The 16,974-nt window shown below is 49.5% G+C and overlaps 3 protein-coding genes across 4 annotated transcripts; all 3 read right to left on the reverse strand.

The window, feature by feature from the left end:
* Positions 1–1,620: 1,620 nt before the first annotated feature.
* On the reverse strand, positions 1,621–3,463 carry LOC308675101 (uncharacterized protein). Its single transcript, XM_081340103.1, has 2 exons — positions 3,316–3,463; positions 1,621–3,089 (listed from the first exon to the last, which is right to left on the reverse strand). The coding sequence occupies exons 1-2, from the start codon at positions 3,345–3,347 to the stop codon at positions 1,811–1,813; spliced, it is 1,311 nt and encodes a 436-aa protein (XP_081196229.1). The 5' UTR covers positions 3,348–3,463; the 3' UTR covers positions 1,621–1,810.
* Positions 3,464–5,099: 1,636 nt separating this feature from the next.
* On the reverse strand, positions 5,100–8,567 carry LOC308674836 (uncharacterized protein). Of its 2 annotated transcripts, none has more exons than XR_014027987.1 (2): positions 6,300–8,256; positions 5,100–5,665 (listed from the first exon to the last, which is right to left on the reverse strand). XR_014027987.1 is itself a non-coding variant. In XM_081339634.1 (2 exons), exon 2 carries the CDS (start codon positions 7,952–7,954, stop codon positions 6,878–6,880), a length of 1,077 nt encoding a protein of 358 aa, XP_081195760.1. In that variant the 5' UTR covers positions 7,955–8,041; positions 8,271–8,567; the 3' UTR covers positions 5,948–6,877. The 2 variants fall into 2 exon arrangements, 1 of the variants encoding a protein (XP_081195760.1); XM_081339634.1 differs by lacking the exon at positions 5,100–5,665 and adding an exon at positions 8,271–8,567 and having other exon boundaries at positions 5,948–8,041.
* A 2,133-nt stretch (positions 8,568–10,700) lies between these two features.
* LOC308674744 (uncharacterized protein) lies at positions 10,701–15,920 on the reverse strand (the record flags this gene model as incomplete). Its single annotated transcript, XM_081339475.1, has 2 exons — positions 14,757–15,920; positions 10,701–10,745 (listed from the first exon to the last, which is right to left on the reverse strand). The coding sequence occupies exons 1-2, from the start codon at positions 15,804–15,806 to the stop codon at positions 10,701–10,703; spliced, it is 1,095 nt and encodes a 364-aa protein (XP_081195601.1). The 5' UTR covers positions 15,807–15,920.
* Positions 15,921–16,974: the final 1,054 nt, after the last annotated feature.

Consider the following 16,974-nt stretch of genomic DNA (forward strand, 5'->3'; position numbering starts at 1 on the left):
GTGCCACCCTGCTGCTCAGAGCCCTGGGCAGTGGAGGTCAAGCACCCAGCCCGCAGCCCAGCTTCCTCAAGAGGATGCTCAGCTGTGCTTATCTCCTCGAGGCTGCTACTGCTTTGCTCGCTCTCCTTGGCCAAGTTGCTCATGGTGGGTGCAGGAGGGCAAAGTGCGTGGGTCAGAGGGAAGCCCACTCCCTCCCCATGCAAGGAGACCCACCTTTGTAACCAAAGCATCCTCAGTAATAGGATGGGAACCACGGGATGGCGAAAAGGCAGCAGGGCTGCTGGTGGCCAAGTGCTAAGGCTAGGACTTCCCTCAGACCCTCCCTCCCTCTCATTCCAATCTTCATCCTCCTTTCCTTCCTTCCCTCCTTTTCATTTCCATCGCCTTCCTTCTTTCCTGTTTCCCTCCCCTGCTTCTTTCCCTCCTTCTCTGTGCCCAGAAAGGGACGAGGGGAGGGGGAGAGGTTGGCAGCGCTTCTCTCAAAGAATAACAGTTGGAAGAGACCTTTGAGGTCTTCTAGTCCAGCCTCCTGCTCAAGCAGGAGATTTATACCATTCCAGATGATGGAATATCTAATCTCTTCTTAAAAGCTTCCAGTGATGGAGCACCCACAACTTCTGAAGGCAAGCCTTTTCACTGGTTAGTTGTTTTCACAAGTCCTTAGTTCTAGGCTGGTTTTCTTCTTGATTAGTTTCCATCTATTATTGCCTTCTGATGCTTTGGAAAATAGGTTGACCCCTTCTTCTCTGTGGCAGCCCATCAAATATTGGAACACTACTATCATGTCACCACCCCTAGTCCTTTTTACTAAGCTAGACATGTCCAATTCCCACAAACATTTGTCATATGTTTTACCCTCCAGCCCCCTAATCATCTTTGTTTACCATCCATTAAGGCCAGATGGAACCCCTGGTTTGGTTTATAGAACAGTGGCCATGACGAGAGCCTTCTCAGAGACAGCACCCCAATTTAGCAAAGGCATGGGGGGGCGTACGCTGCCGAAAACAGCATAGTCTGTGTTCGTGCCTGCTATGTGCTAACACCATCACGCCATGAGGCTTGTTGTGTCGATTGCTCAGGTTATGCTCGCGGTGGCACTGGTGCAATTGGTGCAATGAGCCTCAAGGCCTGCAACCATAAGTGGTAGAACTGCGCAATTGGCACGGCGAGCCTCGGGGGCATGACAGGTGAGTGCATAGCAGGCGCGGACACAGAACCTGTTTTTGACGATGCTTCAGTGTCTGGCCAGCCGCCTCAGATCAGCTGTAGCGCGTCATGGAGAGCATGGCTGATGTGGGCAAGGCAGGCGTGCAGACTCTGCTGTTTTCAGCAGTGCTTTGGTGGCTGGCCCAGCAAAGTGGAGCCTGCTGTGGTGAGGTGAGGCCTGGCAAAGCAGAACTGGATGAGGAGAGGCCCACCAAAGCAAGGCGTGGCTGGGCATAATGGAGTGAGGCCAGGAGGGGCTTGATGTTTTCTGTGCATGCTCCAGGAGGGCGTCCAGCGGGGTTAGGGTGGGCAAGGGCTGGAGCAGCTGGGGCTGGTCCCTTACCATTTTTGGAAAAGCTCCAGGAGACAAATCAGGGCACTTGGTGGGCCACACTGAGCTGGCAGGCCTTGTGTTTGACATGTCTGCTTTATTGCTTAGGGAGGTCTCTATCAACAATAAAACTCTTTCAACAGGTATTTATATGGTTTTTCTCATGAGTGGATTCTTTGATGTTTATAAAGATTGCTCCTCTCATTGAAGCTCTTTCCACACAATTTTTCTCCTGTGTGAATCCATTGATGTCTAAGGATTTCTTCACCCAGACTAAGTTTCTTCCACCTTCAAGCATTCATACGGTTTTATTGCAGTGTGAATCTTTTGATGTCTTTTGAGACTTCCTCCAGTATTGAAACTCTTTCGACACTCCGGGCATTCATATGGTTTTTCTCCAGTGTGAATTCTTTGATGTCTATTGAGACTTCCACTGGTATTGAAACTCTTTCCACACTCCAGGCATTTAAATGGTTTTTCTCCTGAGTGAATTCTCTGATGTACATAAAAGCTACCCCTGCAACTGAAGCTCGCTCCACACTCGAGGCATTTATTTGGTTTCTCTCCAGTGTGGATTCTTTGATGTACATAAAGGGTGCTACTCTGACTAAAGCTCTTTCCACACTCCAGGCATTTATACGGTTTTTCTGCTGTGTGGATCCTTTGATGTCTATAAAGGTTTTCCCTCAGACTGAAGCGCTTTCCACATTCAAGGCATTCATATGGTCTCTCTCCAGTGTGGATTCTTTGATGTGCATAAAGGTGTCCAGCCTGACTAAAGCTCTTTCCACACTCCACGCATTCATACGGTTTCTCTGCTGTGTGGATTCTTAGATGTACATAAAGCTGACCCGTCTGACTGAAACTCTTTCCACACTCCAGGCAATCATACGGTTTTTCTCCAGTGTGGATTCTTAGATGCTTGTTAAGATCTCCATTTCTTTTGAAGGATTTTCCACACTCCAGGCACTTAAACAGTTTCTCTCCTGTATGGATCCTTTGATGTCTATAAAGGTTTTCCCTCAAACTGAAGCTCTTTCCACACTCCAGGCATTCATACGGTTTCTCTGCTGTGTGGATTCTTTGATGTGCATAAAGGTGTCCAGCCTGACTAAAGCTCTTTCCACACTCCAGGCATTTATACGGTTTTTCTCCAGTGTGGATTCTCTGATGTACATAAAGTTGTCCCGTCTGACTGAAGTTCTTTCCACACTCAGAGCATTTAAATGGTTTCTCTCCTGTGTGGATTCTTAGATGCTTGTTAAGATCTCCATTTCTTTTGAAGGATTTTCCACATTCCGGGCACTGATATTTCTTTCCTCCCTCCTGGATTCTGTGGCGTTTCCCGAGTTTCCCGCCTTTTCTGAGGGACCCTCCGCCCTCCAATCCCGTCTCGGGATCTCCGCCCGTTTCCCGCTCCCCACTTTTCCCTCCAGGCGGCCTCCTTTCCCGGAGTCCCCGTCGGCTCATCCCTTCGGGCCTTTCTCGCCGGCTCCTCCCGGGGCTGCTGCGCGCCCCCTCCTTCCTTCCTCCGTCGGGCTCGCCCGAACTCCTGCAGTGGCGAAGGGGGAGAGGCGGGTCACGGCTTCGTCCCTTCCCCGGAGGAGAGTCCCAGCCCCGCCCGGGGAGGAAAGCCGAAGGCTCGGCCTCTCAGTGAGACTTTCCGGGCAGGGCTCCCTCCCAGCGCCCGTCCCGCCAGACCATCCCTCGGGCTCCCTCTCCCCCCCTCCACCAGAGCGCCTCTCGGACTACGACTCCCAGCATCCCTTGCGCCCTACCTGGCTCCCAGCCCGTCCGCGGCCGAATGCATTACGTCGCTTCAGCTCTATTCGATTCCGGAAGTGGAGGCGGGACTTCGCTGCCAGGTCTGTTCCTGGTTCCTCTTTCCTTTGAATGGACCGCCCCGAGGAGTCCTCCTGCCAATCGCCGCCCTCGAATCAGCCAGTTGGCGCCTGCGCAGTAGCGAGGTTCGGCTTCGTCCCGCCGCGGAGGAGAGGCGAGCGGCTCCCTTTGATCTTTGGGGGTCCCCACTGCCCCCCCATCCAGGCCGGCGGAGTTGGGGGGCCTCCCGGGGCTGCGTCTCCGCCCCTCCCCCTCCGGGGTGTCTCCCGTGGGGTGGGGGGCGCTTCCCCGCTTCTTCCTCCCGGGGGGCTCCGGCCAGGCTCCCCCCGCGGCCCCCAGGCAGCCCCTCCCGCGTCTCGGGCCCGATCCTGCCTTTCTTTGGGCTTCGCTCTTCGGGGCTTCTGCCCCTCGCTTGCCTCGCTCTGCGTTCCCGTTGCACGTCTTGCTGGACTTGAAGCCCTTTTATCGCAATGGTGCTTTTCCCAAATGGTTTTCTTCGGGTTTCCCCCCCAGTTCTGCCCTGCCAAAGAGGAAGGAGGAAATGGGGGGGCACGAAGGAGCCTCGAGGTCCCTGAGATGAGACGATGCCATAAACCGGCCTTAAAGGCCACCTTTCCCAGAGCTTTGGGGGCTTCCTTTGAGAGAAGAATCCATCCACGCCCCGAGGGTGGCAGGTGTGTCTCTTCCTCAATCCTGACTCTTCCATCGCAAGCTGGAGAGATTGAAGTTTCTGCCCAGGATCTTAGGTGTTCCTAGCACTGCCATCCAGAGAGCTGTGAATCGGTTCCTGGGATCTGTTGCAGCACCTCTGCCAGCTTCCGAATCCAATCCCTGAGTGCTGGGACTGGGACTACAGTCAAGCTGTCAGGAAGGATAACTGCAAAAAGCATCACAGGGGCAGCAAAGAGGGTTGGGTCAGTCAGCCCCTGCTTCCCCACTCCTGGCTGTCCACGCCCAGAAACCTGGCATTGTTCGACAGGCTCTTTGGAGACCAACAACCTGTCATAAGACTAACGAAACTGAGCATGTCGTGGAAATGTGAGGGCTTCCCTTGCAGTTGAGGCTTATTGCAGGGAGTTATCCAGACAGTCTCCATTAGGGAACCTTCTCCAGCCAGGTGTCTCTCACTCTGTCCTTGGACATGTCTGGCTGACTTGAGAAGTAAAGCTTGTTTACACGTAGTTGGCACTTGGATGGGGCAGCACCAGGAAATGCAAGAGAAACTGTCTAGCACTGGAAAGTTAAAAAAAAAAAGAACCAGCTCAATCTGTATTGCTGTGCATAAAATCCCTTGAAAGTGCTTGTGAAGATACGGGCTGTAGGGTTTGACATGAGTATGGTTTCTGTGCTCAGTGGACTAATGGCTGATCTGGGAAAAGATTAACTGAGGTCCAGCCTCTTTAGCACCTGGACTGGGGGTCAGGCAGGAGGTTGAGCCAAAGGGCGCTTTGGTGTGCAATGCAGTAAGTGTTTTGCCCTGATGTACACGTTCTTTCCTCTTCTATTTTTCTCTTTTCTAAGCCACCCAGTCGTTGGGAGGTGGGCTGCTCTCCAAATTTAATAAAAAAGTCATTCCTAAATAACTGGGCACCTCCCCCAAATTCCCTGTCCTCTCCTAAGAATTCAGATCAGGGCCATGAAATAGAGGCTGAGAATTGTTCTGGTTGGTTCTGCTTGCTCAACCTGCATCATAAATACTGTGCCTACTTTGGGCCCCTCAAATTCTGTACAGGAAAATCAGAGAAGGACAAGGTGAATGGTCGAATCCTCTTATTGCAGCAAAAAGTATTTAGGGGTACTTTTTTTCAAATAATTTCAATTTACTGTGATATCTGTTGAAACTGATGCAATTAAATGGCATGGACAATTTATTGTTTCATAATGCATTGGGTGTAAATTTTGATTTATGACTTAACATTATTCTAAATAAATGGTATGGACAAAATCACTGCAAGTGACCTTTGTAGATTTTAAGCCTACATTTGATTCCACTTGAAATCTTGGTGAATGTGGAGAATACAATATAAAGGCATGTTACTTTTTCTCATTCAGCATTTGTACCAAATGTGCTAACCAACCTGGTACCTCTTTAGAAAAGTCTCACAGGGCTGTATTTAGACCTCCACCCTCTTTAAGTTGTATCTCAACTCCTTGACAGCTCATTTCATCGTCTCCTACTTACATCTGCCTCAATCTGTGGACCCTTCTTCCTGTATGCTGAGGATATGGATAGTATCTCACGGAGCTTTGTTGGCTTTACAAAGTCTCTTGTTTCTGCTAAAAAGCCTTGAAGACAAGGAGACCATAGACAGCATCCAATTTACAAGAGTTTCATATATCTGGGGATGGCTTTACATGATGCTGACATTTGGAAAACCCATATAGATTATATGAAAAATGAGATGGAGCCGTTCTTTCACACCCACAACAATGAAGGCCAAATTAGACCTAGATTGAGCCATGGCACATTTGCTTCAATTAGGAATTGAGTGGGATGATGATTTAAAGGCAATTTATTAGACTTATAACAAAAAGATTTCCCTCAATGAAAAGAGGGCATCCAGGACACAGAATCTGGTTTCATTTTATATACCATATATTAGAAAAAGTACAAAACAAGACTTAATTGAACGGAAGAAATCATCCTGCTCAGTTATTCCACATATAGGCAATAACATCCCATAATATTAAGCATAACCATTGAAATGTGCATTGCATTAAAAGAATCTTCACAAGGGGAAAAGGATCACGAGTCAAATGAGGTGCGTTTTCAACCACACAATTTCAGTTCGGCATTTAACACAATCATTCCCAAGCATCTAGTAGATAAACTGGGCCTTTTAGGCTGAAACACTTTATGTAACTAGATTCTTGACTTTCTTACCAACAGGCCCCAATATGTGCGAGTTGGAACAAATACCTCTAGTATCATTTTCATGAGCACAGGTTATCCACAGGGCTGCCTCCTAAGTCTGCTGCTGTTCACCCCGTTGACAGCGCTCAGCCTCGTCTCAGCCTTCCATCCTTCTGAGGGTGTAAAATGAGACCCAGATTGTTGCGGGCAATATGCAAATAATGGTGACCTTGTAAATCTCCCAGACAGCACTGTAAAGCACTATGGGGTGGCAGATAAGTCTAAATGCTATTGCTATTTTAATGTCACCGTTGTGACTGAGGGTCTGCACACTCAGGCATATTTAGTGCTTTTTCCCCATATGTACTGTATCCTTTAATGTCCACGGAGATGTTCGTTAACAATAAAGCTCTTTCCACACTCAAAGTATGGTTTTTCTCCCAAGTGGATCGATGCTTATGAAGACTTCACTTCTCATACAATCTCTTTCCACACCCAGACACTGATGACTTCTCTCGTGGCTTGAGTGTTTGATATGTATAAACGCTTGTCTAGGGTTTGTCTCCTGAATGGATAGTTTCATGTGTATCAAGGTGCCCCCTCTTATAGAAGCACCTTCCACACTCCAGGCCTTTATGTGGTTTCTATCCTTTGTGGGTCCTTTGATGTCTATAAAGATTGCCATTCTGAGTGAAGGTCTTTCCACACTCCAGGCATTTATGTGGTTTCTCTCCTGTGTGGATTCTTAGATGTGTATAAAGGTGTCCCCTCTCACTGAAGCTCTTTCCACACTCCAGGCATTTATGTGGTTTCTCTCCTGTGTGGATTCTTAGATGTGTATAAAGGTGTCCCCTCTCACTGAAGCTCTTTCCACACTCCAGGCATTTATGTGGTTTCTCTCCTGTGTGGGTCCTTTGATGTTTATACAGGCTACTCCTGTCACTGAAGCTCTTTCCACACTCCAGGCATTTATGTGGTTTCTCTCCTGTGTGGGTTCTTTGATGTACATAAAGGTTTCCTCTCTGACTGAAGCTCTTTCCACACTCCAGGCATTTATGTGGTTTCTCTCCTGTGTGGGTACTTTGATGTTTATACAGGCTACTCCTGTCACTGAAGCTCTTTCCACACTCTAGGCATTTATGTGGTTTCTCTCCTGTGTGGGTTCTTTGATGTACATAAAGGTGTCCTCTCTGACTGAAGCTCTTTCCACACTCCAGGCATTTATGTGGTTTCTCTCCTGTGTGGGTCCTTTGATGTTTATACAGACTACTCCTGTCACTGAAGCTCTTTCCACACTCCGGACATTCATAAGGTTTCTCTCCTGTGTGGATCCTTTGATGTACATAAAGGGTTCTTCTGCAACTAAAGCTCTTTCCACACTCCAGGCATTTATGCAGTTTCTCTCCAGTGTGGAGCCTTTGATGTACATAAAAGTTTTCCCTCAGACTAAAGCTCTTTCCACACTCCGGGCATTCATACGGTCTCAATCCAGTGTGGATCCTTCGATGGTTTTTAAGAGCTTCATTTGATTTGGAGGATTTTCCACATTCCGGGCACTGATATTTCTTTCCTCCCTCCTGGATTCTGTGGCGTTTCCCGAGTCTCCCGCCTCTTCTGAGGGACCCTCCGCCCTCCAGGCCCGTCTCGGGGTCTCCGCCCATTTCACGCTGCCCGCTTCGCCCTCCAGGCGGCCTCCTTTCGCGGAGTCCCCGTCGGCTCATCCCTTCCGGGCCTTCCCCGCCGTCTCCTCCCGGGGCTGCTGCGCGGGGCCTCCTTCCTTCCTTTCTCCGCCGGGCTCGCCCTAAGTCCTGCAGGGAAGAAGGGGGGGAGGCGGGTCACGGCTTCGTCCCTTCCCCAGAGGGGAGTCCCAGCCCCGCCCGGGAACCAAGGCCGAAACTTCGGCCTCTCAGTGAGACTTTCCGGGGAAGCCTTCCTCACAGCGCCCGTCCCGCCAGACCAGGCCTCGGCCTCCCCCTCCCTCCCTCCCTCCCTTCTCCGCCTCTCGGACTGCGACTCCCGGCATCCCTTGCGCCCTACCTGTCTCCGAGCCCGTCCGCGGACGAATCAATTCGATGCTTCCGTTCGTTTCCTTTCCGGAAGTAGAGGCGGGACTTCGCTGCCAGGCCTGTTTCCTGTTACCGGTAGCTCTTCCTGTTTTCTTGGAATGGACCGCCCCGAGGAGTCCTCCTGCCAATCGCCGCCATCGCCAGAGCGACCATTCGGCATCCTTCCGTTCAATCAGCCAGAGCGCGCCTGCGCAGTAGCGGAGTTTCGCTTTGGCAAGGGGGGGCTGAGGCGAGGGGCTCCCCTTGACCTTTGGGGTCCCGTCTTCTCCCCCCCGCCGCATCCAGGCCGGCGGAGCTGGGGGGTCTCCTGGGCTGCGTCTCCGCCCCTCCCTCCCTCCTCCTCCTCCTCCGGGGTCTCTCCCTGGGCAAGGCGGGGGAGGGGTTGGGAGGCTCTTCCTCCGGGGGGGGGGCTCGGGCCAGGCTCCCCCCACGAGTTCTGCTCTTCAGAAGTTCTGCCTCTCCTTTCCCTCGCTCTGCATTCACACTGGAACCTCTTCGCGCACGTGGGGAAATAGGAGGATCTGCAATTACCTGTATTCTTGGACTTTAAATATTTGTATGCCAATGATGCTTTTCCCAAATGTATTTCTTCGGGGGTTTTCTGGAGACTAAAACAAATGAAAAATGGCAGGGTTTGGAGAAAAGAAGGACTAAGGGGGGACTTGACAGTTTCCAATATTTGAGGGCTTTTTCCAAAGCACCAGAACAGAAACTGAAACAAGAGAGAAGCAACCTGGAATTAAGAAGAAACTTCCTGAGGACACACAATAAGCAGAATGACTTGCCTCCAAAAGTTGTGGGTGTTTCATCCCTGCAGGTTTTTAAGAAGAGATTGGACAGCCAGTTGTCTGAAATGGTATATTGGGTCTCCTGCTTGAGGGGGGCGGGGTTGGACTAGGAGATCTCCAAGGTCCCTTCCAGCTCTGTTCTAAATTTGACTTTGAATTTTCCTTCACTAATAACCAACCTCAGCTCTGAACTCTTCCCAGGAACTCATTCCATCTTCAGCAGCTGAAGCATCAAACCTGGAAGAAAGAGTGGAGGGGGGGGCAGATCTTGTCCTGCATGCCTGAGATAGAAACCAAGTTCCATCAGGGATGTTTCAAAGGGATCCTCTGAGGTATCCAAGAGGAGGGAATTTGGGGAGGTGCCCATTTATTTCGGAATGACTTATTTGGAGAGCAGCCCAACTCCCAATGACTATGAATGCCTTACAAAAGAGAAGAACAAAAAAGGAAAGGAGTACACCTTATTGCATTGCACATCATAGCTCCCTCTGGCTCAAACCACCTTCCTGACCCCCCCCCCCAGTCTAGGAGCAAAGCCTCCTCCTCAAAGATGTGTGGAACATTTGTTGGGTGAGGCACAGAAATCTCTGGGTGATGCTGTTCAAGAGGGGAGGTGATTGCAGCTCTCTTGGGGGGCAACATGTAAGCAATGGGCCATCGCTGCCTTTCCAATTCCAGTCCCTGTTGTGCTCCAGGTGCTAAAGAGGCTGGACCTCAGTTAATCTTTTCCCAGATCAGCCATTAGTCCACTGAGCACAGAAACCATACTCGTGTCAAACCCTACAGTCCGTATCTTCACAAGCCCTTTCAAGGGAATTTATGCACAGCAATAGAGACTGAGCTGGTTCTTTTTTTAACTTTCCAGTGCTAGACAGCTTCTCTTGCATTTCCTGGTGCTGCCCCATCCAAGTGCCAACTACGTGTAAACAAGCTTTACTTCTCAAGTCAGCCAGACATGTCCAGGGACAGAGTGAGAGACACCTGGCTGGAGAAGGTTCCCTGATGGACACTGTCCGGGCGAGTCCTTGCAATAAGACTCAATGGCAAGGGAAGCCCTCACATTTCCACAACATGCTCAGTTTGGCTAGTCTTATGCCAGGTTAAGTTGGCCTCCAAAGAGCCTGTTGAACAATGCTAGGGGTCTGGATGTGCAAACCGAGGAGTGGGGAAAAAAGTCTTGTGAACAGAGCCTCTGGTCCCGCTGGGTTCTTGTTTAGGGCTTTCCCAGGTCAGAAGTGAGCAATGATGGACCTTTTATGATTTCAACTCCCAGAATTCCTGAGGCCGCTTGGACAGTATTTGGCTGGATCGTCCTAAAAGGGGCATCCTTCCAAGCCATCGCCCTGTTCCTTCCTTCCCTTTCCCAGCTTTTCCCTGCAGAGGGAGCGCGCACTCTCGCTCTGTTCCATCAGCTGCACAGAATGCGACAGTGCTAACTTACTTTTCCTTCCGCCTTCTGTAAAGAGGGCGCCCGCAGCCTCCATCGCTTCCGCCTAGCACCAAAATGAAGCCCTCCAGCGTTTCTCCTCGTAGGCCTCTTCCACGTCAAGAAGCGCGACTCATCCCATGTGAAAGAACGTATATATTAGAGCAACCAATAGTGCAGCGCAGCTCTAGTGGGTCCTCTTCCCGCTGCTACCCCGTTCAAGGCTGGAGGGCTGTAAACCGAGGCGTGGGACGAGATGTTTGAGGGACCCACTGAGGTCTTTCCTGCGAGGGGCGGTGGGGGGGGGCGCGGACTTTCCCGGCCCTGCAGATGAAGTACAGCTGAGCGGCAACTGCCCCACCGGCCATCAGGGGGCAGCAAAGGATGGCTGTTTCCGCCACCTGCCGGCCCTCAGGAGCCCTGCAGCCCAGAGAGGCTCGGCCCCGGGTTTCTTTTGGAACACAGCTCATCCTCCGAAGGGGATAGTAGGGCAATGGCTGGCCCTAGATTACAGCTCACAACAACCTGCTCAGGTAGGCTGGCGAAGGCATTCCAGAGGCTGAATGGCAAGAAATTGCCAGTTTATAGTTCAGCACATCTTGTTTCCGTTCACACAACACAACTTCCTCCCTAGGGTCTAAAAACCACATTCACATGTGCTAATTGTGGCAGTGTTGAGAAGGGCTGGATTTCCGGGGCTTTGCCTGTTGTCCAAGACCAGCCTTCCTGCTCGAGTTACAGCCACCCTCTCAGCTGCCCCTTTTCTGGGCCATCCTGGCTGCAGCTGAATCCCTTCCTGAAGGAGGAGAAGGAGCCAGAAACTGTCCTCTCCTAAGAATTCAGATCAGGGCCATGAAATAGAGGCTGAGAATTGTTCTGGTTGGTTCTGCTTGCTCAACCTGCATCATAAATACTGTGCCTACTTTGGGCCCCTCAAATTCTGTACAGGAGAATCAGAGAAGGACAAGGTGAATGGTCGAATCCTTTTATTGCAGCAAAAAGTATTTAGGGGTACTTTTTTTCAAATAATTTCAATTTACTGTGATATCTGTTGAAACTGATGCAATTAAATGGCATGGACAATTTATTGTTTCATAATGCATTGGGTGTAAATTTTGATTTATGACTTAACATTATTCTAAATAAATGGTATGGACAAAATCACTGCAAGTGGCCTTTGTAGATTTTAAGCCTACATTTGATTCCACTTGAAATCTTGGTGAATGTGGAGAATACAATATAAAGGCATGTTACTTTTTCTCATTCAGCATTTGTACCAAATGTGCTAACCAACCTGGTACCTCTTCAGAAAAGTCTCACAGGGCTGTATTTAGACCTCCACCCTCTTTAAGTTGTATCTCAACTCCTTGACAGCTCATTTCATCGTCTCCTACTTACATCTGCCTCAATCTGTGGACCCTTCTTCCTGTATGCTGAGGATATGGATAGTATCTCACGGAGCTTTGTTGGCTTTACAAAGTCTCTTGTTTCTGCTAAAAAGCCTTGAAGACAAGGAGACCATAGACAGCATCCAATTTACAAGAGTTTCATATATCTGGGGATGGCTTTACGTGATGCTGACATTTGGAAAACCCATATAGATTATATCAAAAATGAGATGGAGCCGTTCTTTCACACCCACAACAATGAAGGCCAAATTAGACCTAGATTGAGCCATGGCACATTTGCTTCAATTAGGAATTGAGTGGGATGATGATTTAAAGGCAATTTATTAGACTTATAACAAAAAGATTTCCCTCAATGAAAAGAGGGCATCCAGGACACAGAATCTGGTTTCATTTTATATACCATATATTAGAAAAAGTACAAAACAAGACTTAATTGAACGGAAGAAATCATCCTGCTCAGTTATTCCACATATAGGCAATAACATCCCATAATATTAAGCATAACCATTGAAATGTGCATTGCATTATAAGAATCTTCACAAGGGGAAAAGTATCACGAGTCAAATGAGGTGCGTTTTCAACCACACAATTTCAGTTCAGCATTTAACACAATCATTCCCAAGCATCTAGTAGATAAACTGGGCCTTTTAGGCTGAAACACTTTATGTAACTAGATTCTTGACTTTCTTACCAACAGGCCCCAATATGTGCGAGTTGGAACAAATACCTCTAGTATCATTTTCTTGAGCACAGGTTATCCACAGGACTGCCTCCTAGGTCTGCTGCTGTTCACCCCGTTGACCCATGACGGTGGTGCTAGGTTTGCCACCAACCATATTGTGAAGTTCACAGATGATACAACAGTAGCGGACCTTAGTCATGACGAAAATGAGTTACCGCAAGGAGGTTGAGGGGTTGGTGAACTGGTGTAAGGAAAACAGCCTAGTTTTAAATACCGGAAAAACCATAGAAATCATTGTCGATTTCAGAAAAGGCAGGCACAGCCACCCTTTTCTCTGCATTAATGATTCACCTGTGGAGATAGTTACCAGCATCAAATTCATGGGTGTGCAGCTAATGAGTAAAATTACATACCCCTTGAAAAAGTGTGTAATATTATTCAAATTCCACTATTTGGCATCACAGAATAGCAGAATCATTAAATAGAGTGTAGCAATAAAGGGAACAATAAAATGGTGCTGTACATAAGTTTACTTACACCTTGAATGTTTGGGCTGAGAATACAGTATACACTCATGTTGACAAAGATTGAGATGGCAATGAAAGGTAAGAGTTCACACCTTTCTTACTGAGCTGTAATTAAAGGTAAAGGTTCCCCTGCACATGCCTGCTAGTCGTTTCCAACTCTAGGGGGCGGTGCTCATCTCCGTTTCAAAGCCGAAGAGCCAGCGCTTTTCCAAGGACGTCTCCGTGGTCATGTGGCCGGCATGACTGGACGCCAAAGGCACACAGAACGCTGTTCCCTATTTTCTACCTGCATTTTTATGTGCTTTCGAACTGCTAGGTGGGCAGAAGCTGGGACGAGTAACAGGCACTCACTCACGCACTCGGGATTCGACCAGCCAAACTGTCGACCTTCTGATTGACAAGCTCAGCATCCTAACCGAGCCACCGTGTCCCTGAGCTGTAATTAGGTCTGTGATAAATATTCAAGCAGCTTCTTAGCCCTTGAGAAGCCCTTTTGCATTTCATCAATCGCATTTTAAGTTCTGGTGGCTCAGTTATTAAAAGTGCAGTATTGCAGGAAGACTGTTCACAGCCTGGAGTTCTATTCTGACAGCGCTCAGCCTCGTCTCAGCCTTCCATCCTTCTAAGGGTGTAAAATGAGACCCAGATTGTTGCGGGCAATATGCAAATAATGGTTACCTTGTAAATCTCCCAGGCAGCACTGTAAAGCACTATGGGGTGGCAGATAAGTCTAAATGCTATTGTTATTTTAATGGCACTGTTGTGACTGAGGGTCTGCACACTCAGGCATATTTAGTGCTTTTTTCCCCATATGTACTGTATCCTTTAATGTCCACGGAGATGTTCGTTAACAATAAAGCTCTTTCCACACTCAAAGTATGGTTTTTCTCCCAAGTGGATCGATGCTTATGAAGACTTCACTTCTCATACAATCGCTTTCCACACCCAGACACTGATGATTTCTCTCGTGACTTGAGTGTTTGATATGTATAAACGCTTGTCTAGGATTTGTCTCCTGAGTGGATAGTTTCATGTGTATCAAGGTGCCCCCTCTTATTGAAGCACCTTCCACACTCCAGGCCTTTATGTGGTTTCTATCCTTTGTGGGTCCTTTGATGTCTATAAAGATTGCCATTCTGAGTGAAGGTCTTTCCACACTCCAGGCATTTATACGGTTTTTCTCCAATGTGAATTCTTTTATGTCTATAAAGGGTGCCATTCTGAGCGAAGGTCTTTCCACACTCCAGGCATTCGTATCGTTTCGCTCCTGTGTGGGTCCTTTGATGTCTATACAGGCTACTCCTGTCCCTGAAGCTCTTTCCACACTCCAGGCATTTATGTGGTTTCTCTCCTACGTGGGTTCTTTGATGTACATAAAGGTGTCCTCTCTGACTGAAGCTCTTTCCACACTCCAGGCATTTATGTGGTTTCTCTCCTGTGTGGGTCCTTTGATGTCTATACAGGCTACTCCTGTCCCTGAAGCTCTTTCCACACTCCAGGCATTTATGTGGTTTCTCTCCTGTGTGGGTCCTTTGATGTCTATTCAGGCTACTCCTGTCCCTGAAGCTCTTTCCACACTCCAGGCATTTATGTGGTTTCTCTCCTGTGTGGGTCCTTTGATGTACATAAAGGATGCTCCTCTCAATGAAGCTCTTTCCACACTCCAGGCATTTATGTGGTTTCTCTCCTGTGTGTTTTCTTTGATGTACATAAAGGTGTCCTCTCTGACTGAAGCTCTTTCCACACTCCAGGCATTTATGTGGTTTCTGTCCTGTGTGGGTTCTTTGATGTACATAAAGGTGTCCTCTCTGACTGAAGCTCTTTCCACACTCCAGGCATTTATGTGGTTTCTCTCCTGTGTGGGTTCTTTGATGTAGATAAAGATTACTTGTCTTACTGAAGCTCTTTCCACACTCCAGGCATTTATGTGGTTTCTCTCCTGTGTGGGTCCTTTGATGTTTATACAGGCTACTCCTGTCACTGAAGCTCTTTCCACACTCCAGGCATTTATGTGGTTTCTCTCCTGTGTGGGTTCTTTGATGTACATAAAGGTGTCCTCTCTGACTGAAGCTCTTTCCACACTCCAGGCATTTATGTGGTTTCTCTCCTGTGTGGGTCCTTTTATGTGTATAAAGGGTTCCCCTATAAGTGAAGCTCTTTCCACACTCCAGGCATTTACACGGTTTTTCTCCTGTGTGGATCCTTTGATGTCTATAAAGGGTGCTCTTCAGATTGAAGCTCTTTCCACACTCCGGACATTTATATGGTTTTTCTCCTGTGTGGGTTCTTTGATGTACATAAAGGCTACTACTCTGCCTGAAGCTCTTTCCACACTCCAGGCATTTATGTGGTTTCTCTCCTGAGTGGATCCTTTGATGTACATAAAGGTGTCCTCTCTGACTGAAGCTCTTTCCACACTCCAGGCATTTATGTGGTTTCTCTCCTGTGTGGATTCTTAGATGCTTGTTAAGATCTCCATTTCTTTTGAAGGATTTTCCACATTCCGGGCACTGATATTTCTTTCCTCCCTCCTGGATTCTGTGGCGTTTCCCGAGTTTCCCGCCTTTTCTGAGGGACCCTCCGCCCTCCAGGACCGTCTCGGCATTTCCGCCCGTTTCCTGCTCCCCGCTTTTCCCTCCAGGCGGCCTCCTTTCCTGGAGTCCCCGTCGGCTCATCCCTTCGGGCCTTTCCCACCGTCTCCTCACGGGACTGCTCCGCGGGGCCTCCTTCCTTCCTCCGTCGGGCTCGCCCGAACTCCTGCAGGGGCGAAGGGGGAGAGGCGGGTCATGGCTTCGTCCCTTCCACGGAGGAGAATCCCAGCCCCGCCCGGGGAGGAAGGCCGAAGCCTCGGCCTCTCAGTGAGACTTTCCGGGCAGGGCTCCCTCCCATCGCCCGACACGCCAGACCAGGCCTCCTCCCTTTCCGCTTTGTCCGCCAGAGAGCCTCTCGGACTACGACTCCCGGCATCCCTTGCGCCCTACCTGGTTTTGAGCTCGTCCGCGGCCGCGTCAATTAAGGCGCTGCAGTTCTATTTGTTCCCGGAAGTGGAGGCGGGACTTCTGTGCGAGGTCTGTTCCTGGTTGCTCTTCGTCTTTCCTTTGAACGGACCACCCCGAGGAGTCCTCCTGCCAATCGCCGCCCTCCCCAAGCGACCATTCGGCGTCGTGCTTCCTGGAATCAGCCAGTTGGCGCCTGCGCAGTAGCGAAATTGTGTTCGTCTCCCCCCCTTCCCCGCTGAGGAGGGGCGAGCGGCTCCCTTTGATCTTTGGGGTCCCGTTTTCTGCCTCCCCCTCACCCCCCCTTCGCATCCAGACCGGCGGAATTGGGGGGCCTCGCGGGGCTGCGTCTCCGCCCCTCCCCCTCCCTTAAAGACCAGTTTTCCCAGGCTCTCGGGGTGCTTCGGACTGGGGTAGATTAGATTTGGGGTGTTACGTTCTTCAGTGGAGTGAGAGGCTTTAATTTGAGTTGAACAATTCCCAAATTGGTCGTCTGAGTTTTTGCAACACTTTTGCAACCCGCACGGCTTCATCCCTTCCCCGGAGGAGAGTCCCAGCCCCGCCCGGGGAGGAAAGGCGAAGCCTCGGCCTCTCAGTGAGACTTTCCGGGCAGGGCTCCCTCCCAGCGCCCGACACGCCAGACCAGGGGTCTTCAAACTTCTCCCTTTTATGACTTGTGGACCTCAACTCCCAGAATTCCTCAGCCAGCGTGCCTGGCTGAGGAATTCTGGGAGTTGAAGTCCATAAGTCATAAAAGGGACAAGTTTGAAGACCCCTGCGCCAGACCATCCCTCGGGCTCCCTCTCCCCCCCTCCACCAGAGAGCCTCTCGGACTACGACTCCCAGC

Source organism: Vipera berus (genome assembly GCF_964194415.1).
Source record: "Vipera berus genome assembly, chromosome: 15".
NCBI lineage: Eukaryota > Metazoa > Chordata > Lepidosauria > Squamata > Viperidae > Vipera > Vipera berus.